At 41.5% G+C, this 18139-nt stretch overlaps 1 protein-coding gene across 2 annotated transcripts in view; it reads left to right on the top strand.

Moving 5' to 3' along the window:
- Window positions 1–18139, top strand: part of atrnl1a (attractin-like 1a) — a 248380-nt gene that overhangs the window by 82385 nt on the left and 147856 nt on the right. For both annotated transcript variants that reach the window (XM_084020523.1, XM_084020524.1), the window contains 2 exons: window positions 89–226; window positions 14540–14633. In XM_084020523.1, the coding sequence (XP_083876649.1) occupies window positions 89–226; window positions 14540–14633 (232 nt within the window). The remainder of the gene's footprint in view (window positions 1–88; window positions 227–14539; window positions 14634–18139) is intronic.

The raw sequence follows: 18139 nt of genomic DNA, 5'->3' as shown, positions 1-18139 counted from the left end.
AACATAATAATCTTCATGATGGTAGGATTTATTGCAGTATGTGTACCTGATAAACTATCAGCTGTGTTTGTGTGTAATTTCCTCCCAGCGTGCCAGTGTAATGGTCACAGCAGGTGTGTGAACGGCAGCGTATGTGAGCACTGTGGGAACCTGACAGCGGGGATGCACTGCCAGAGCTGCATGCCCGGTTACTATGGCGACCCCACCAATGGAGGGAAGTGCAACGGTGAGTCCAAAGTTCACACAGCCTTTTCGCTCTGTTTGTTTTTTGTTTTGTGCTACAGAATTATCTTTGTCATCGCTTTCGTCTGCGATCAACCCTCTGCCAAGCACCGCCCCTTAAATGTAGAGGGGCCAATCGTAGCACAACAGCTAACTCCAACCAGAGTCCAACAGATATGGCTTTGTAGACACGCAATCGTTACATGTAATAATGATACCTATTTCCCAGGGAGGATGGAAGAAGTGATGTTTCTAAAACATTACATTTCTATGTAAGATCCTGTGGTGCTAACATTAGCAGAGCATGTTAGCACCACACCTCAATGCTACCCTTAAAATATCTTATTGTAGACCCTTCTGTCTGCTTCTGTAAAATCACGTTGTTCTTTTTCCCAAAATGAGATACTATGCAGGTTAATGACGATAGTGTGGGCTCCATGGCAGCTCAACAGAGTAGCAGCAGGGGGCGGGGCTTAGCAAAGGGTGAATTTAAGTCCTAAAAGTGATAAATCAGCAGGCCTTATGTTGTATTTTCCTCTTAAACAGCAACAACCTGCCCTGTTTCAAGATGGAGACCCTCATTTTGAATTTTTAAAACATACATTATGGAAACAAATTGATTTCTTTGAGAGACAAGTTTGCTTTAGTAAATAAAAGTTTCTAGGGCTTTCAGTTCAACTTTATATACAATGCAAAATCACAATTCACAATCTGTACAGCGAACCCGAGACCCTCCATTGGATAATTTAAAACTCCCATCAATAATTATTTTGACATGGGGAAAAAACTAGAAGAGGGATCCCTCTCCCAGGATGGACAGAAGTGCAATATATGTAATGTGTACAGAGTTAGAGATATTCCACTGTGTGAAAATAATCCTCTTTTTAACAGTCGACTCCACTTCACATCTGAATAGCTTTTGTAGGAATAATAAGCCGTTAAAAAGTGTATTTACTGCTGCAGGCAATCTACAAGACTGTAATATACACAAACAACCTATTGGGGGCAGTGTTTAAAAGCTTTGAGTGTGGGCATCGGTTTTCATATTTGTCTGTGGTGACCAGCAGGGCAGTGGACACTTAGTTCCATGCAGTTTGGACAGGATTGTGGTCTGCAGACATTGAGGGAACAGCAGCTTTAGCTGAGAAGAAAACACTTGAAAAGATGGTGCTCAGGCGGCTCACAGAGGTGCACACATACTTCATGTGTATCCATATTTTGATGCTTAGAATGGCCATGTCAGCAGCTTTGTTGTGCTTCACATGAAACAAATCATAGCAAATCCCACAGCTGAAATTGTGAACGACAGATCATGAGTGTGAGTTAGATAATAGAAAGCAGCATCCAGAGGAAAATGAGTGTGTGCATGTGATTTGGAGGCTCAGGGGGCTTTGGGATGGTTTATGATATGGGCCTGGATTGGGGGGGGGCATCAGAGATGGAAGAGTGCAGTGAATGAGTGAGTGACTGCTGGAGTTAGAGTGAGGGGTGTGGGGTGAGAGGGAGGTGCAGTTACATCAGTCATGCTGTGACAGATGTGCGTTTTGGCTTGGCGGTGGCGTGACATTAAATCGCTCTTAATCATTTTCTTATTTCCTGAGTTGACTGGTGTCTCCGTCCCTGGCGGCTTCTCACTGCGAGCGCAGCACTGATAGATGCAGGCCTTCCGTCGCCTCCGTCCAGGACAGCCTCCGATGCACTCTCTACTCCATTTGGGATTTCTTTGCAATGTTTTCCTTTGCACTCCATTCTCTGTCTTTTTGTTTTTTATGTTCTCTTAAACATCCCCTTGTCATATTATTTTGCTGTGTTTGTGTTACATTTTTAACACCTCTTTTATGCCTCCTTTTCTAATACTTTTCATGCCACATTTGTTCAATTTATCTATCGAATTCCCTTTCTTCATTTTTTCTTTTTTCTTGCCTCTCCTCTCTCCTCCTCATCACCTCTTCTCTTATCCACATTCTTCTTTCTACTTCTCACCCTTTTCTTAATGTTCTTCATCTCTCCATTTCTTCTCTTTATTTTACTCTCATTCCCCTTCCTCTTCATCCCCTTTGCATTCCTCTTTTGTCCTCTCTTCTTGTTTCCTTTTCTCTTTTTCTACTTCTGCCTTCTTCACTACATGACTCGTCTTCTTTTTTTTCCCCTTTCATTTCTTTTCCATCCTTTTTCCCTTTGTCCCTCTCCTCCACCTTCCCCCCTTCCCTCTTCATATTCTCGTCCTTCCCCTTTCTTATTTTCTCATCACCCCAGTAATCTGCTGGGTAAACCGGCCTCGTAGAAGGGCTCTTGCCATTGGTCCTCCCCTCCCTGGAGCTTCTTTATTGGCTCCACTGGCTGCACTTACCAGACACTCGCTCATTCAACTCCGTCCGACTTATATCCATCTACCTTACACCTATGCATTCATTTGTTTCCCTCTTTTACTTCGCTCTACACTTATGTCATTCCCTCTTACAGTCACAATAAGTCTCTGTCCTGAATTTGCCCCGCTCTTCATCCATCCATCTTTCTATTTCCGTCTCTCTTGATGAAAAGGACCACTAGATTTACCTTGGACTAAATGGCTGGGAGGCAATGATGTGTGGCCGATTAGAAGACTGAATGATAGGGAGGCAGCTTTGTTGCTACCAGGGAGGGGAAAAGGCTTTGGCTCAAAGGGTTGTAAAGAGGATGTACGGGCAAGAGGGGCAGTGGTGGAGGGAAAAGGGGGACACTGAGTGAGAAAGGAGGAAACCAAGACAAAGACAGGCCAACAGAGAAAAGAAAACCAATAAAACCATATGATGAGATATACAAGGTTAAAACTGGTGGAAAACCACAGTTGCCCTTGGATAGCCACATGATGAAGGAATAGAGGAGGAGATGGAGGGATAAAAAGAGAGGAGGAGATGGAGGACAGACAGAGGAGAGGAGAGTTTGTCCGTTCCCTCTGACAGATGATTAACTAACCTTGTCAAATCTGGATGAGGTGTGTGTGTGTGTGTGTGTGTGTGTGTGTGTGTGTGTGTGTGTGTGTGTGTGTGTGTGTGTGTGTGTGTGTGTGTGTGTGTGTGTGTGTGTGTGTGTGTGTGTGTGTGTGTGTGTGTGTGTAGGGCATTAGCGTCCCTTTTCTCTGAATGCACCGTTCACCTTGTCCTGCACGCATTCAAAATGTGAAACACACTCGCGCCAACCTTCAGCTGCGGCTGACAACATGTTGGATGTCTGTTTAGGATTCTAGTCCATCAGAGGAGAACACGCATGTTAGAGGCTGATGGGAAACCTGCACGCTTTTATGCAGGTATTGGAAATCTTTGTTTATGTTGATTTCTTGTCTGGTTCTTAATAAAACCACTTAGTCAGGTTAAGGAGTAACAGTGTGAAAACTAAGTAAAATGTAAACAATGTATAGAAAACATGTCACAAACATCACTAATGTAGCATCTTTAGGACACAGAAACACTGGTCTCCTGGTTAAAAGCCCTGTGTTTAAATAACCCATCCACCTCCACTGCTACCCACCCACTGTGGCTGATTTTTGACCAAATAAAAGATGATACTTTCACTGCATCCAGTTTATAAAATGTGAGGATTTGCCGCTTCTTAATTTTGGGTTTTACGCAGTAACTCGGACTTTAAGAAGCAAATATTTCACCTTTGGTTGTGGGAATTTGTAGTTGTTGTTTTTTTTTTTTTTTTTTTACTATTTTTCAACTATTCTGACATTTAATAGGCCAAACATTTAATTGAAAAAAGAATCAATATTGTAAAAATTGGAAAAAGATAAGTGAAGCGTTTTTTGAGTATCCAAAAGAAATGCTATATAAGTCCTATGAATTATTATTATTATAAGCACAGGTTCAATCCGAAGGAGACATTGATTCATCAAGTGTTGAGGTGGTTATCTGCCAATCAATGGATTAAATCCTATGCTAAACACAAAATCATTTCTTCTGCTGGCACTATTGACAGAAGCTATTTCAGCATTTCTGCTTGTTTATGGTAGTTTTAAAATCCAGTTTATCCAGTTGTGCATTTGACCTGAATCTATGTTATCTGCATGCTGTTGTAATGTGTTTTTTTCCCCCCACCAGTTACCAATTAATTCATTTCACTCAATGACAGTAGTTTGATAAAGAGCCATTCATGGACAAAAACCAGCCATGGGGCAGGAGGACACAGGACTTTCACCCAGGAGACTGTTGTTATGAAGCAACGCGTTTGGCTTTCATAAACTAAACCTAACTTTGTTTCTGTAGTGTCATGTCGTCCCAGGTATGAAAAATGTCACATTGTAATACATTAGTTTAACGTTGTGCTGCATGACATGAAAAAAAAAAGAAAATTTGCGCCAATATCGCAAATCAGTAGATTTAAATTCTGTGACTATTTCACCAACTGCTGCATTGCGTGTTCCCTGAACTCTCACATTCACCTGACTCCTCACAGTCTGGTCTATTAAAAACCTCCATAAGAGTCCGTTTACTGGTCCTCAGGTTTAGTGAGGTACCACCAGCAACATGCGGACCACTGCGCTCTCATGCTTCAGTCTGAATTGTCTCCCAGGCAAGACTTCGGTTTGTATTATTTGTTCTCGTGCTTGTTATCTCGTGCAAGCCGGTGCTGAAGCACAGAATGCTCCTCTGCCATCGGCACCTCACGCTGAACCGTTTTATTGCTTCCATAAATTTTGCATGATTCACATCAGTAGCTCCCTGTCTCCATCTCACCCCGCTACACTATCTCTCTCTGCACTACCTCACTCGCTCTCTCCAGCTGTCTACCAGGACTCTGTCATGCCGGCCGTGTGATACATAGAAACACCACACGAGTCAAAGGTCGCTCCTGGGTCTGGAGGACGTTTTGTCATGTTTCATCATTTCTTACAGGTTCAGCTCAGTTCAGTGCTGGTTTCTAGTGAGTTTACAGGACTGCTAGTGTTCTTCAGTCTCTCATCGTTCCACCTGGTCAAGGAAATAATGAGATGTAGAAATACATTTAAAAAAAGATGACAAGATAAGAAAGACTGTATGTAAGAGGTGGATATCACCCATTGGTTTGGACTACAGTTTTAAAGCCTCGAGGTCATCATTTTGACTGTTGCCATCCTTGTTTTTGGCTTTTGCCATCTTGTCAGAAGTGACACGAGAGAGTGCAGCCATAGGTAAGATGAAAACATGGACAACTCCCAGATAACGCTGTGGTAGCAACCTTCAATCACAAGGTAGCCCCGCCCTAAAGCAAACCATAAAGCCCTGCTTTATCGTCCATTATATTCTAAATTGGACCGTAATTTACCAAATTAACTTCATACTGTATTGAAGACTTGAAACTAGAGATTGAGACGGTGACTGTGGGGGACACTCACAGCCGGCCAAATGAAATGAAATGAAAGCAGCATCACGTTGTTCTTGCCATCACAAGTTACAGGCTGTTGAAAATAATCTCTTTTTATTTACTATCAAAAGAGGGCAGCTTGTCAGGAAAACAAAGGGGAAAAAAGCTTGAATAGCTTAGGTTCTAGCCTTTAAACAAATGACCAATGCTGTTGCTTTTATGATGAGGACCGTCTCTTATGTCTCAACCGATCTCCCTCTCTCTCTCTTTCTCCCCCTCTCTCACTCTCTGTCCCTAATGTTGAGGTTTTGATGTACAGTCTCTAAGCAGGGTGCAACAGTGGGAGTTCTTTGTAAATGCGTGTTCAGTGCAGGAGCTATAGAGATGTTGTGTGGTCTCTGCAAGAAACTGGCAACCCAACAGCATCAGGACAGACAGGACAGCGTGTGCGCGTGTGTGTGTGTGTGTGTGTGTGTGTGTGTGTGTGTGTGTGTGTGTGTGTGTGTGTGTGTGTGTGTGTGTGTGTGTGTGTGTGTGTGTGTGTGTGTGTGTGTGTGTGTGTGTGTGTGTGTGTGTGATCAGACAGAGCCAGCTGTTGTTGAGCTTTAGCAGCAGGAGAGTAGCCGACAAATGATGCTGCCTGCAGAGTCGCTCCATTCAGTCTTTTCAGGAGAAGCTGCCGAATCCACTCTCACCTGCTGTCTTAAGTGTGTGTGTGTGTGTGTGTGTCTGTGTCTGTGTCTGTGTGCGCGTCTTAACATGCATCCATGTTTTTATGTACCTGTGGAGCCTTGTGGCAGAAGTACCCAGCATCCTTAGTGGTACCCAGTCATCTTCCCTCTGGCAGCTCTATTCCTGGCGTCTGCCTGGTGAACATATGGGCACATAGTGAACCTAAAAGACACACACAAACCTACACACAAAACCACACACGTACAAACGATTCTGTAAATATTATTTTAAACTGCTTTCTAGTTGTGACTCATGTTTTATCTAGAATGAGCATGCTTTCTTTGAGACTGCATGCTTTCATTTAGAGCAGCTCACAGTGACCTTAACAGTTAATATAACTGGCTACTATATATACTATCACGTTGGACAAGCTATAGAATTGAATAAAGTATACTGTGCCATGTTTGGACCAACATGAACTTGTTCCATGATTGCAGCTTGGTTAGCGCTCCATATGATCTACATACCTCTAGCATCACTTTTGCATGTCAGTCACAGCATGTCAGTGTGCACTGTGACATGCAAAGTGTCTTTTTAAAATAAAGTGCTGTCATCACAGGAAGTTAGCTTCAGGAAACAAAACCACTTAGTTAAATCTAGGAAAGGAGCATGGTTTATAACTTCCCTGACTTAACGGTTCACCTGACTAGATTTCCTGCCCGCCCTATTAGGAGTACCCCACTCTTAATACTACTGTATTCTACTAATACTCTGCCCTTAATGCAACAGGTTGGTGCTTTACACACCAAATGAGCATCTGTGTCAGTCGCACTGACCAAGCAGCATTATTTGACGGCTTGACAAAGAAGTGAAGTCACTCAGCTTCTACGTTATTGATTGATTCATGGTTAACTGCACTTTTTTGAAAGTAACTGAGAGTTAACTGACTACCCTTTGGAGAAATAGCATTTTGATGCTAAAGCATACATACTTTGACCATAGGTTGAATGTTTGAATTTGAATACATATGTCACTGGGAAGCTACAGAAAGTCAAAGTAAAATCCTTACTAAATAAATTCTAAAAAGAACGGACCCGCTCTTTAAACAAAGGCTGTGAATTTGCTGCTGTTTGCAAATAGCAACCTCTCCCGGAACCCAGCCAGTTCCCCTGAAGCTAAGTCTATTGCCATCACTCCCCAAAAGTTATATTCAGATCCACCGAAGAACTTTTTTTGCGAGACTATGTTTAGCAAGGCCATAGTTACGTTGGGTAATCAAACATGGTCTTTAATTATAATACTCACATAAATCTATTTGTTAAAGGTTAATTATTGTTAAACCACTGTATATGTGCTTTAACAAGGTTTTTTTTTTCATTAGGGATTATTGTATTAATCCTGTGTAGTAACTCACCTAAACTGTTAAACAGACACGAGGAGTAAAACGATTGAAACTTTGAAAACATAATTTAAAGGTTGTTTTAAAGATTCTGCTGATACTTTATATTCATTATACTATAAATTATATTCAAGGGCTCTTTGATATCACTAAGACATGAAAATATTTTTTTCTCTTTGTATGCGAATAAAGTGTGTGTGTGTGTGTGTGTGTGTGTGTGTGTGTGTGTGTGTGTGTGTGTGTGTGTGTGTGTGTGTGTGTGTGTGTGTGTGTGTGTGTGTGTGTGTGTGTGTTCCCACATATTTAACAGATTTTCTACCTATCCTCTCTTTACGTCATGTTTGCCCCCTTGCCCTCGACCCTTCTCCATTATCCCTTTATTAAACATATGAATATAAAGCCCTGTCCTTTCTTATCCAACCAAACTGCCCCATCTGTGGAACCAGACAAAGAAAAAGCAGGAGTCAGCAGTAGGTGGAAGGTGACATTGATGATGATGAAGATGATGAAATAATATTCATTGAGATGAACAAGTGATTGATCATAATCTCAGTATTACAGTGGCGTTCAGTGGCACACTGAAGAAAGGGGATGTTCTGGAAAATGTGACGTTTTGAAAACATTATAATTAAAACAATTTACAATGATTTTCTGTGAGTGTTAAATATTCTATTTCAGGTTAAATTGATTGAATTATTATTTTTAAGAGGAATGAAAGTGAAAATGTTGCAACCAAAGTAATTGCGTTTAACAGCGTTTTTCCATAAAGGGGACATATCATGACTCAGGGTCTCTGGGGTGCCGAACCCACAAACTTTGAAATAAGACAACTCGGTCAGTTTTTTGATGGCTTAGATCAGAAATCATGAGATTCAACAATTCAGATTGGGCTCCTCATCCGATGTCGGAGTATCTCCTCCCACAGTTTGATAACTACCTACGCGAAGGGACACAATATTTCTCTTGCAAGCCAATCCGTTGTATTTATGTGCGGGATCATTTGTGTTTATTCGCCTCACACAGGTTAGTGTGACGCTTTTCAAACAATATTTAAAAAAAATTGAGGATGATGATGTTTAATTAAACATTTAAACATCACCATTTTCTTTGCAACAGCAGAGTCAACACTAGGCTTTTGCAAGACAAAACACTGATGAATATGTCCTATTTCATCTAGAAAACAAGGGAAAGAAGCAAAGACGTGAGTTAATTAGCCTCTTGTGTGAGAGCCGTCCCTGTCTCTTTAAGTGCCACTGTGATATACAGTATCACTAATATAAGGAAGTGCCAGCACTTAAAGGTGTCTCTCTGATAATTATGTGCACAGAAACAACACAATCACCATCACAAATGCATGGACACACACACACACACACACACACACACACACACACACACACACACACACACACACACACACACACACACTTACTTTTCCAGCTATAGAATATTCCATAGATCATTTCCATTTAGACCCTATCAAATTCTCTTGTAGGCATGAACATGTCGCACAACACCATATTTTTTTAAGGAGTTACAGCGCCGTTGTGACTGTCATATAATCTCAGGTTGGGCACCTCTAATTAAATAGTCGTTAACATCTTTAGAAATACCCGAAGAGTGATAAAGATAGATAAAGAAGAAGATAAATCACTCAGAACTCCAACTTCAAAACCTCTTCAATCTTTTGTCATGTTTGCCTGTTTTGTAAGTTTTGCTTTTTAGATTGTTATTTGTCAAGGAGCAGATTAAGATCAAATTCCCCCTGGATTTTAAGTCTAATCACACGTTCAAAAGTTGTGCTTCCTCATGAAAGAAGATGCTTATTGCAGTCAATTGTAAATGTCCGCCTGCGCACAAATGCAGCTCAGATTATCCTCAGAGTAATTATGAAAATAGAAATGAATTATCGTGTTTCAAACGGTATGTTGGGACTTTTACACATCATTTTTGAGGATTGTTTTTATCTGATATGCAGCATCTTCATCTCCTTTATTTTTTAAATAAAAGCCCAAACTAATGATCTTTATACAGGGCCGGGCCGTTGCCGGGAGGTAGAGCAGTCGAGTAGTAAACGCCAGTGGGAATATGTTATAAAACCATTTGAGCAGTCGGTAAACTAAAACGTTATGAATGCAGTCCATTTACAATAATTGAAAGACATGCATGAAAGGCTAAACTGTGGTAAAGACAAAGCTGCTTGTTGGTTGAGTTGTAACTCATGAATTAAGGACATATTTTACTGCTCTCATCACACCACCTGGCTATTCTCTTCTTCTATCTTTGATTCTCATAAAAATGTTCTGATAGAGAGATTCTTAAAGCGTAAAAGATAAATCGTTTTTTTTTTTAAAGCTAGAAGGAAGTTATTCCCGTCATAAATCACATGGCTTCAGGGTAAAAACAGCTGGCTCTAATTCATTTATTTAATTCATGGTGTGAACCCATCACTGTCTGTCAGAGCACAGAGCAGAGGAAGCGGAGAATTCGCAAATTAGAAATTGTTGAAATATCCACTGAGTGACATTTAGCAGCAGCAGAGAGGGATTCGCGCGCGGGGGGGGGGGGGGGTCTACAAGGACCCTTGATTTATTCCCCTCCCATTAAGTTATCTTGAGTTTTAGAACTGCACGCCCCATGGGAATAAGATGGAGCAGAGCGAGGATTGTGCTCTAATGTGTTCTTATTTCCTCATCTCTACCTGTCTCTGTCTGACTCTCACACACACACACACACGCACACACGCACACAGCCGGCCCGGTTCCCACCTACACACCCTGACAACAAGCATCTTTTGTACTGTGTGTGTACATGCAGAGGCAGTGGGGTGAGAAATTGTGCTCTCTTCAGGGAGCATGCACAGCTCATGGGAAATATGATTTATTTCAAATCAACCTTTTTTCACGAAGAGATCAGGTTTCTCCATATCGCAGACTATTTCTGTGTTGTCAGCAATTGTGGTGCGTGATGTGCTTTCTCCTCCGTCCATTTCATTCATTCATACTCTTGTTCCTTTATGAATCCCCTGTTCCCACCCCCTCTCACCTCCCCTTGCTGTCTCTCTCTCGCTAATAATTGAGTTGACTTTTTTCTGCATCTGCCAGGCGGAAACAGAAAAGGGCAGCCAATGCGGGCTTGCCTTAAAAAGCCATCAGGGGGCGACATCTCTGGTTGCAAAAAGAAGTCAGAATGTACAGTACTCCCTGAGAAAATGAGCCTACTTCTCACTTGATTAATTACCTCAGTAAACATTGTCAACATTAGTTTATGGTCTTAAACGCTAGTTTTAAGACTTCCTCAATACTGTGTTGATTTATGGTCAAATAGACCATAAAGCAGTATATGCTGTGTCCCTGTTTTCATCTTACAACTGTCTTATTCAGTGTTCAGTTGTCCACCCTCTCATGTTACTTCTGGTTGCAAAATACTAAGATGGCGACAACCAGAAACCAAGATGGCGACGGCCCAAATACTGAACTCGAGGCTTCAAACTGCAGTCCATAAACCAATGGGTGACATTGCAGGGACTACACCCAATTCTTTTATTTTATTCGTATTTTACAATAAGGATCTCCATGTTTAGTGAGATAGCCCGACTGGATTAATTATTCAGGTGAAAACCAGTAACAGGTATGATAAAGAATGCTCTACCCGTATAAAGTATGGACATTATGGCTTCCTCAGAGGTAGAATTATTATTATTATTATTATTATTATTATTATTATAGTTTAATCCAAGATGAAGCATTGCACATTTTAGGGAATGGAATGTGCTTCATAGTCATATGAGAAGAGTTTGACCTTGTGTGTTTTATCAGTTAGAACCTCGACACTCATTAGTTTTAACAGGCGGTTACAGCCTTCCATGAACCAGTTTGTGTATTGTGCTTCTATTTTGCACAGAGACTTCAATCCGTGGCGCCTAACAAGCCTCCGGTCCCGTATCTGTCTCCTCTCTGTCATGCACAGATGCCCTGGCAGCCACACTAGATTCACTTTGAATATTGTACACTTAGAACAATGACGGCAGACTGACGGCTCAGATGAAACTCCTTTCTGTGAGCTCCATGCTGTAACAACAGCCTGCGGGATGAGTTTACAGTTTGATCAGCAGCTTTTGCCCGGAACATAAAATGTGAAACAAATGGCATTTACAACGTACAGATGGGGTCAAACAAGATGTCCACAAGGTTGTTTGAGTTATAAACAAATCTGCATATGGCCAACAAAACTAGAGATGAAATGTCAGAGTAGCTTTATATCTCATCAGAGTCTGCCGGGCAGGCAGCTGGTCTATGCTGGGACTGTTTACTGCTTAGGGATTACAGCGGCTTCATGTTTGTTTGAAAAGAGAAGAGAAAGTTAATGCAGTTCTCTGGGACAGATTTTGCTTCACTGCGAGGTCTGGAATAATTTGACTGTTTCTTGACAGCCTTAGAAGTTGTGTTACGTCTATCTGCTCAAGTGTCTTGGTTCAATTTCTTATTTGGCCCATGCAATTACAGTTAGATAGTGAACACTGGTGTGTCTCTTGGATGATTGTGGTGTTCAGTTAGCCTCAAAACCCCAAAGCAGTAACAAGCAACTGGCGGCTTTTTGGGGGGGGGCCTTCAAGGCAAATTCTTCATCTCTGGCTCATCCTTGTTTTTCTGTCTGTATTGGCTTTTCTCAAGTGTCCATTGGCAAAATCTGTGCGAGCTCATGAATGCACAGTCCTGCTGGCTGTATCCTTTGTGTGCCTTTGTTGACTGCCATCCTAAATCAATATTGTATGAACAGCAGGGTTACCCAAGCCTGTGCTAACACACCTGTGATTTTGTCTGTTATCTTCGATCTAAAAGCCACTTTTTTGTTAAGGCTCTGTTATCTCCCAAAAACCTTGCGGCTTAGTGCGAGTCTCTGAAAGGTTTTCTTCCTTTATGATGGGTTCATGTAATTTCAATAGATTGAAATTGTATTTTCGTTTTGTATTTTCGTTGTTGCTTCATCCGCTGTTCAGTGTCACCGTTTTTTCAAGTTGAAGTTCATCGATTCGACTTTCAGCCCGCTGACATTTAAATGCCCGGCTGCGCAACCCTGTTTGTCTGCCGCTCAAGTGTGTGTGTTTGTGTGTTCAATACTTCAAATATCTGAAGTGGCGTTTAAGTCTGCTACCTTGTTTTTGTTCTTTTGTAAGCGATCAGATCAGGCCCATGCAGAGGAGGAGAGGGGATGGAACAGGTTGTTTTCCTCCCATTATCCGTCAGTGCCTTGGCTTTACCTTGACCTGAGCGCACCACTGTTTTATTACAGTGCCTGTCTCTGTGCCAATTGGAAAGGATAAGAACAAACACAAAGTCAATTCAGCTGGAGAGGGACACGGTAAAGAGTGCCCTTTGTGTGGATGTGAACACACACACACACACACACACCATAACGCAAGGGTATAGCGAACGTTCTTGTTTGTCTCTGCCATTAGTCACTCCATGCAGAAGTGATTTAGTGTCTAAATTACAGGCTCGGCTCCATGTGAATCATCCGGCTACATCATGCTCTGCCTTTGCATAACAAAACGATTAAAAACGATTAGACTCACCAAGAACAAAAGGCTCTCATCGCCGTGGCTAATCAGAAGCGGACTACCTACAATGAAAAGCCTCCAAAAGCCAAATTTCCACATCCAGGATATTACCTCATGCGGTTCATAATGTTCCAGAACTTTTCCAAACTGTTTTCTTATGATACACTTTCAATGTGAAGTTGATAAACACCTTATTGCCATGTTAGTCTATTACCTTTCCCCGATGGACTACGGATATCTTGTTTTGACACTTATACATGTTTGATTGTGCCTTCGACGTGGCGTTTTGGTAAATACCATGGCCAAAGGTCTAAAACCCCTCTGGTAGCGTTCTTTACAGTCCACAAAATTAAATGCACTGGTTGTTTTTTTACTGTTCTCAAGACTTACCAGTTCAATGGCTGAAGATGTGCTGTTCATCATCAGGGTAGCGTTTGAACGAGCTGTATTTAACGTTGTGAACATTAACACAGCAGCAAACAACGATTTGCAATGTAAAGATATAGTGGAGTAATGCATCGTCATCTGCCCTGTACGCCATGTTGTGAGCTGGGTGAGCCAGTTGAAATGCTCCCAATTGCACCTTAGAATTGATATTTCTGACAGTAACGGTAATGCATTAAATGACGAGGTGAAAACAATGAGATAGGGGTCGCTTGTCCCGATGAACCAACAGAAATACATCTTCAGCTCTCTTTGGGTTTGAAGAGCTTTGTCATGAGTTTCAACTGTTACTCTGTTCTCTTATGAAGAGTTTGTCCCCCATCATTTAAAATAGGAAATCTTCACAGTGTGGGAAAGAGGAACACGACTAATAACTCTTTCAGTGCTTCCATGTGCCTGTCAATATTTATTCAAGCCATACTCAGAACAAATGTGCACTTATCCTCCTTATCCTATTATATCCTATATGTCTAATGGAATCCTAGTATTCCATTAGATTTCCATTAGACTTGAATGTCTTTTAAATATGCTATAAAATAGGTAACTGGTGATCTTATATTGCCCTGAAACAGTTTTCTTTCAGACAGTTTTGTAAAAAGAAACAAAATGACATTATATTATGAAAGCAATGATTTGTTAAAGATTACATTAGTAAAATCCTTGAGTAAGAAAAAGGAAACGAGAGAAAACATTTAATTCAGGAACTCGACAATTATTAGAGTGCAGAGTGGAAGCGACTCAGTGGAGTGTTTTTTCCTTTTGTCTGTCATTGCTCTCCCTTGCTTAGTCTCCTCAATACACACACATGTTGGGTTCTGAAAACTGTCGTCATGTCTCCACACCACATATTCTACTTTGAGATTTCAGAGATAACATCTTAACCCATTTCTCTCTCTCCAACCATTGTCTTTCTCCGGCAGCATGCAAGTGTAACAGCCATGCCAACGTGTGCCAGGTCAACACGGGAAAATGCTTCTGTACCACTAAGGGCATCAAGGGAGACCAGTGTCAACTGTAAGTATGCCGTCATACAACTGCAGTCTGATTACATGCCCACCATGCCCCCATCCTGCTGGCCCTCGGTCATCAGGTAACCCACTGAAATAATACAATACATGAGTAGAGATCAAAACAGCTGGGATACATTAAAGGCCAATTTATTTGAATGTTAGCTGAAACAGCATTTCAAAAATATTTTCTGTATTGGGAGATATTTCCTCATGAAACAGGATAGGCAGGGCAGTTTCAGTTAAAGCTGGGGTATGTAATGTTGGAAAGCTAGCAAGATTTGAAAATAGCACCTACTCCTGCCTCCTCTAAGCCCCCCCCGTCAGTGAGTCCCCCCCCCCCCCCCGTCAGTGAGTCCCCCCCCCCCCCGTCAGTGAGTCCCCCCCCCCCCGTCAGTGAGTCCGTCCAAGCTGATTCTTCCGGCATCAGTGAGACGTGAGGGCTGTGCACTCGTAACTCGGTTGGGAGGGCGGGTGCAGAACATGAAGGCATCTGATTGGTTTTTTACTCCGACCAATCGGGGCGCAGATTGGTTGTTTGTTTTCTCAGTCCCACGGCGGCCACAGAGCTCTGTTTGATTCCGTTCCTTTTCCTGATGACATAATGTACTGATCCCTCTGAAATTAGACGGGCCATTTCACCCAGTATAACAAAAAGTGCTTCTGAACAGGATTACATACCCCATCTTTAAAGTGGCAATCCTTAAGATTTCATTGATCCCTTTTTACTTAACACAACAATAAATAAAAATGAAACAAACTACTTGAATCGGTTTCCCATAATTGGGCTTCCTCCATCATCCTGTGAGCAACTGTGATCTGATTGTGCTGCACATGTGATGAGTTTGGGAACAGCAAAAGTGAAAGTAGTTACCTCAGTACAACTCTCAATGTTTCATCTCCTCACCTTTACATTACTTACTGTGGTATTTCTGTCAGAAGATGACAAAACAAGCATCCATTTTGATGAGTGTGGTGAGTGTAAAGCTCACTGATAAACACCTTTCTGTGACTACTTCATAATTAAACTTGCTCCAGTTCAATGTTTCTAATGTGGAGCTACAGCAGTAGGAATTGTTTGGGGTCAGTAACACAATACAGCATTTTTTTCCTCAGGAAAGTGGCAACAGCCACCAAGTTTAGAATACTGCAAATATATAGATATATAGTGCAATACTTTCATCATTCTGTTACCTCATTCAAGACACCAAAAACAATTATTTAAATGAAAATCACACACATGTATTACTTTCATTTGGATTGTTTCAGGGAAAGAAGATGGAAAGAACAAGGATAAACACATGTTTCTGTCTGCATATGCATATGCAGTGTGCATGCAGTGTGTACGTGCGTGTGTGTGATTGTGTGTGTTTTTCCCCTGACTGTGCCAGACTAAACCGCTGCAGTACTACAATATCTTAAATGGTTTGGCGGACCAACACACCGCAGAGACAGACTGAAAATTGCTGCATCGATAAATCTTGCAGAGTGTGAGTGTGAGTGTGAGTGTGAGTGTGAGTGTGAGTGTGAGTGTGAGTGTGAGTGAGTGTGTGTGTGTGTGTGTGTGTGTGTGTGTGTGTGTGCGTGCATGTGCGTGCATGTGCGTGCATGCGCGTGCGTGTGCATGCCATGGCCAGGTAAAGTGATATACAGAATGACACGAAAAGACAACTGTCAGACTCAATTGTTGTTATTTAAACTGTGGTAGCATGGTTCATGTATTTTTGATTATAAATGCTACAGAACAGAGTACTGTGTGTGTGTGTGTGTGTGTGTGTGTGTGTGTGTGTGTGTGTGTGTGTGTGTGTGTGTGTGTGTGTGTGTGTGTGTGTGTGTGTGTGTGTGTGTGTGTGTGTGTGTGTGTGTGTTTGTTCGTTCGTGCGTGCGTGTGTGGTAGATGTTTCATAAACTTGCATTGGGATTGTAATTGCTCCCATTATGTGATTGTACAGTTGGTAATGTGTTTGCTTTGAGTCAGATATGGTTCCTCAGTTTGTTCCTCAGTGGAGACTGCAGTGTTAGACTTTATCACAGCTGCTTCTTAGGTAATGTTTCAATGGTTTAACAGAACAATAAAACAGGGGGAAATGCTGCAGAAAAGTTGTTGTTATTGTAGATTAAAGTAGGGATGTATCTTGGATTGTTAAACAACTAATCTGTAAACCTTGAATTGATGTATTGATACAGATATCTTACGTATTTTTCTATTTACTCGTCAGTTTCCTTTAAACCATAAAACTGATCGGTCTAGTTAGTTAAAAGTAGCTTGAATATTTAAAATACTATAGCCATACTAACACACACATACATCTTGAATCATATCTGCTAACAATTATGTAAATGCTCTGACCCTTAACATAAACTTTGACTTCCGCCACTTATTGCCTTATGCTAACCTCTGCAATAACCTATGAGTGATCCTAACCTTCCAATCAGCTCCTGACACTAACATGACCTCACACTTAAAGACGCTGACCACATGTTTACTGTCAATTCTGATCAGTGTATTATGCTTCGATATTTGTAGAGATCACCAAATTAAAACTTTGCAAGCAGGTTAAAAATTGGGAACATCTTGTTCATGTGCGGGAAAAAAAATGTTGAAAAAACATCAACAACTACGTTTCCCTGGAAACGTGATTCATAATTGAGTTTAGTTTTGTGGGAACGTCATTTTAAGAGACCGGACTATGGTTGCATATTGTAGTGACAAATGTTTTGTCCTCCGGTGGTTTTCGAGGTGTGACACTTTGCTCTGTGTCTCTGTTCATATTGTTGTAAACTGACTCATAGAAACAACTCATTAAAAATGACTTTTATCGATGTAAATAAAAGAAACATTCAAACAGGTACTTCTAGCAACCATGTAATTCTGTGTAGGTGAACAAGGATGTCGCCTGGAATCATTTGTCAACAATACAAAAAAACAGCTACATGCATGTTAGCAACAGCTAACATGAACGTATGTCACTTCATTCAGTCTCATTATCTAGTTTGGCAACAATACCCAGCTAGAGTTGAGTATAAATAAATGATGGCCGAGTGGCCGCATCAGTACACGTGGTCACTTAGCACTTGTATCAGGATTTAGAACGTAATGTCTCTTTTCAGCGCACACGCCAATTTATTATTCTGGTGGAGACAGAGGCTGAAAATGGTGTGGTCATGTGTGTTCACTTGTGCGTCCCTAAGCCACTGCGCAGCAAGATGCTTTCACCTTTAATTTGCTCCGGCACCCGGCCCCCCCCCCCCTCTCTCTCCCTCCCTCCCTCCCTCCAAACGTCTCTGTCACAGCACTGTTTGTTGAGTCACTCCAAAATGGTGTGCCAAGTCGAGGGCCATTTGTTTGTCATTTTGATTATGAACGAGCTATTTCCCCCCAGGGGCAAGCGGTAAGTGTCCTCAGGTTACATGAGGTGTGTGGATGCATATTTGAGATTGTATGTTCTATGCAGAGTCACGAAGGCCATATGTCAGAAATAATAGGGCCATAAAGCTGTTTTTTCCCCTTTT

This window comes from Eutrigla gurnardus, assembly GCF_963514095.1.
Source record: "Eutrigla gurnardus genome assembly, chromosome: 11".
NCBI classification, from domain to species: domain Eukaryota; kingdom Metazoa; phylum Chordata; class Actinopteri; order Perciformes; family Triglidae; genus Eutrigla; species Eutrigla gurnardus.
The sequence above is the reverse complement of the archived record's forward strand: the minus strand, read 5'-3'. Positions and strand labels throughout refer to the sequence as shown.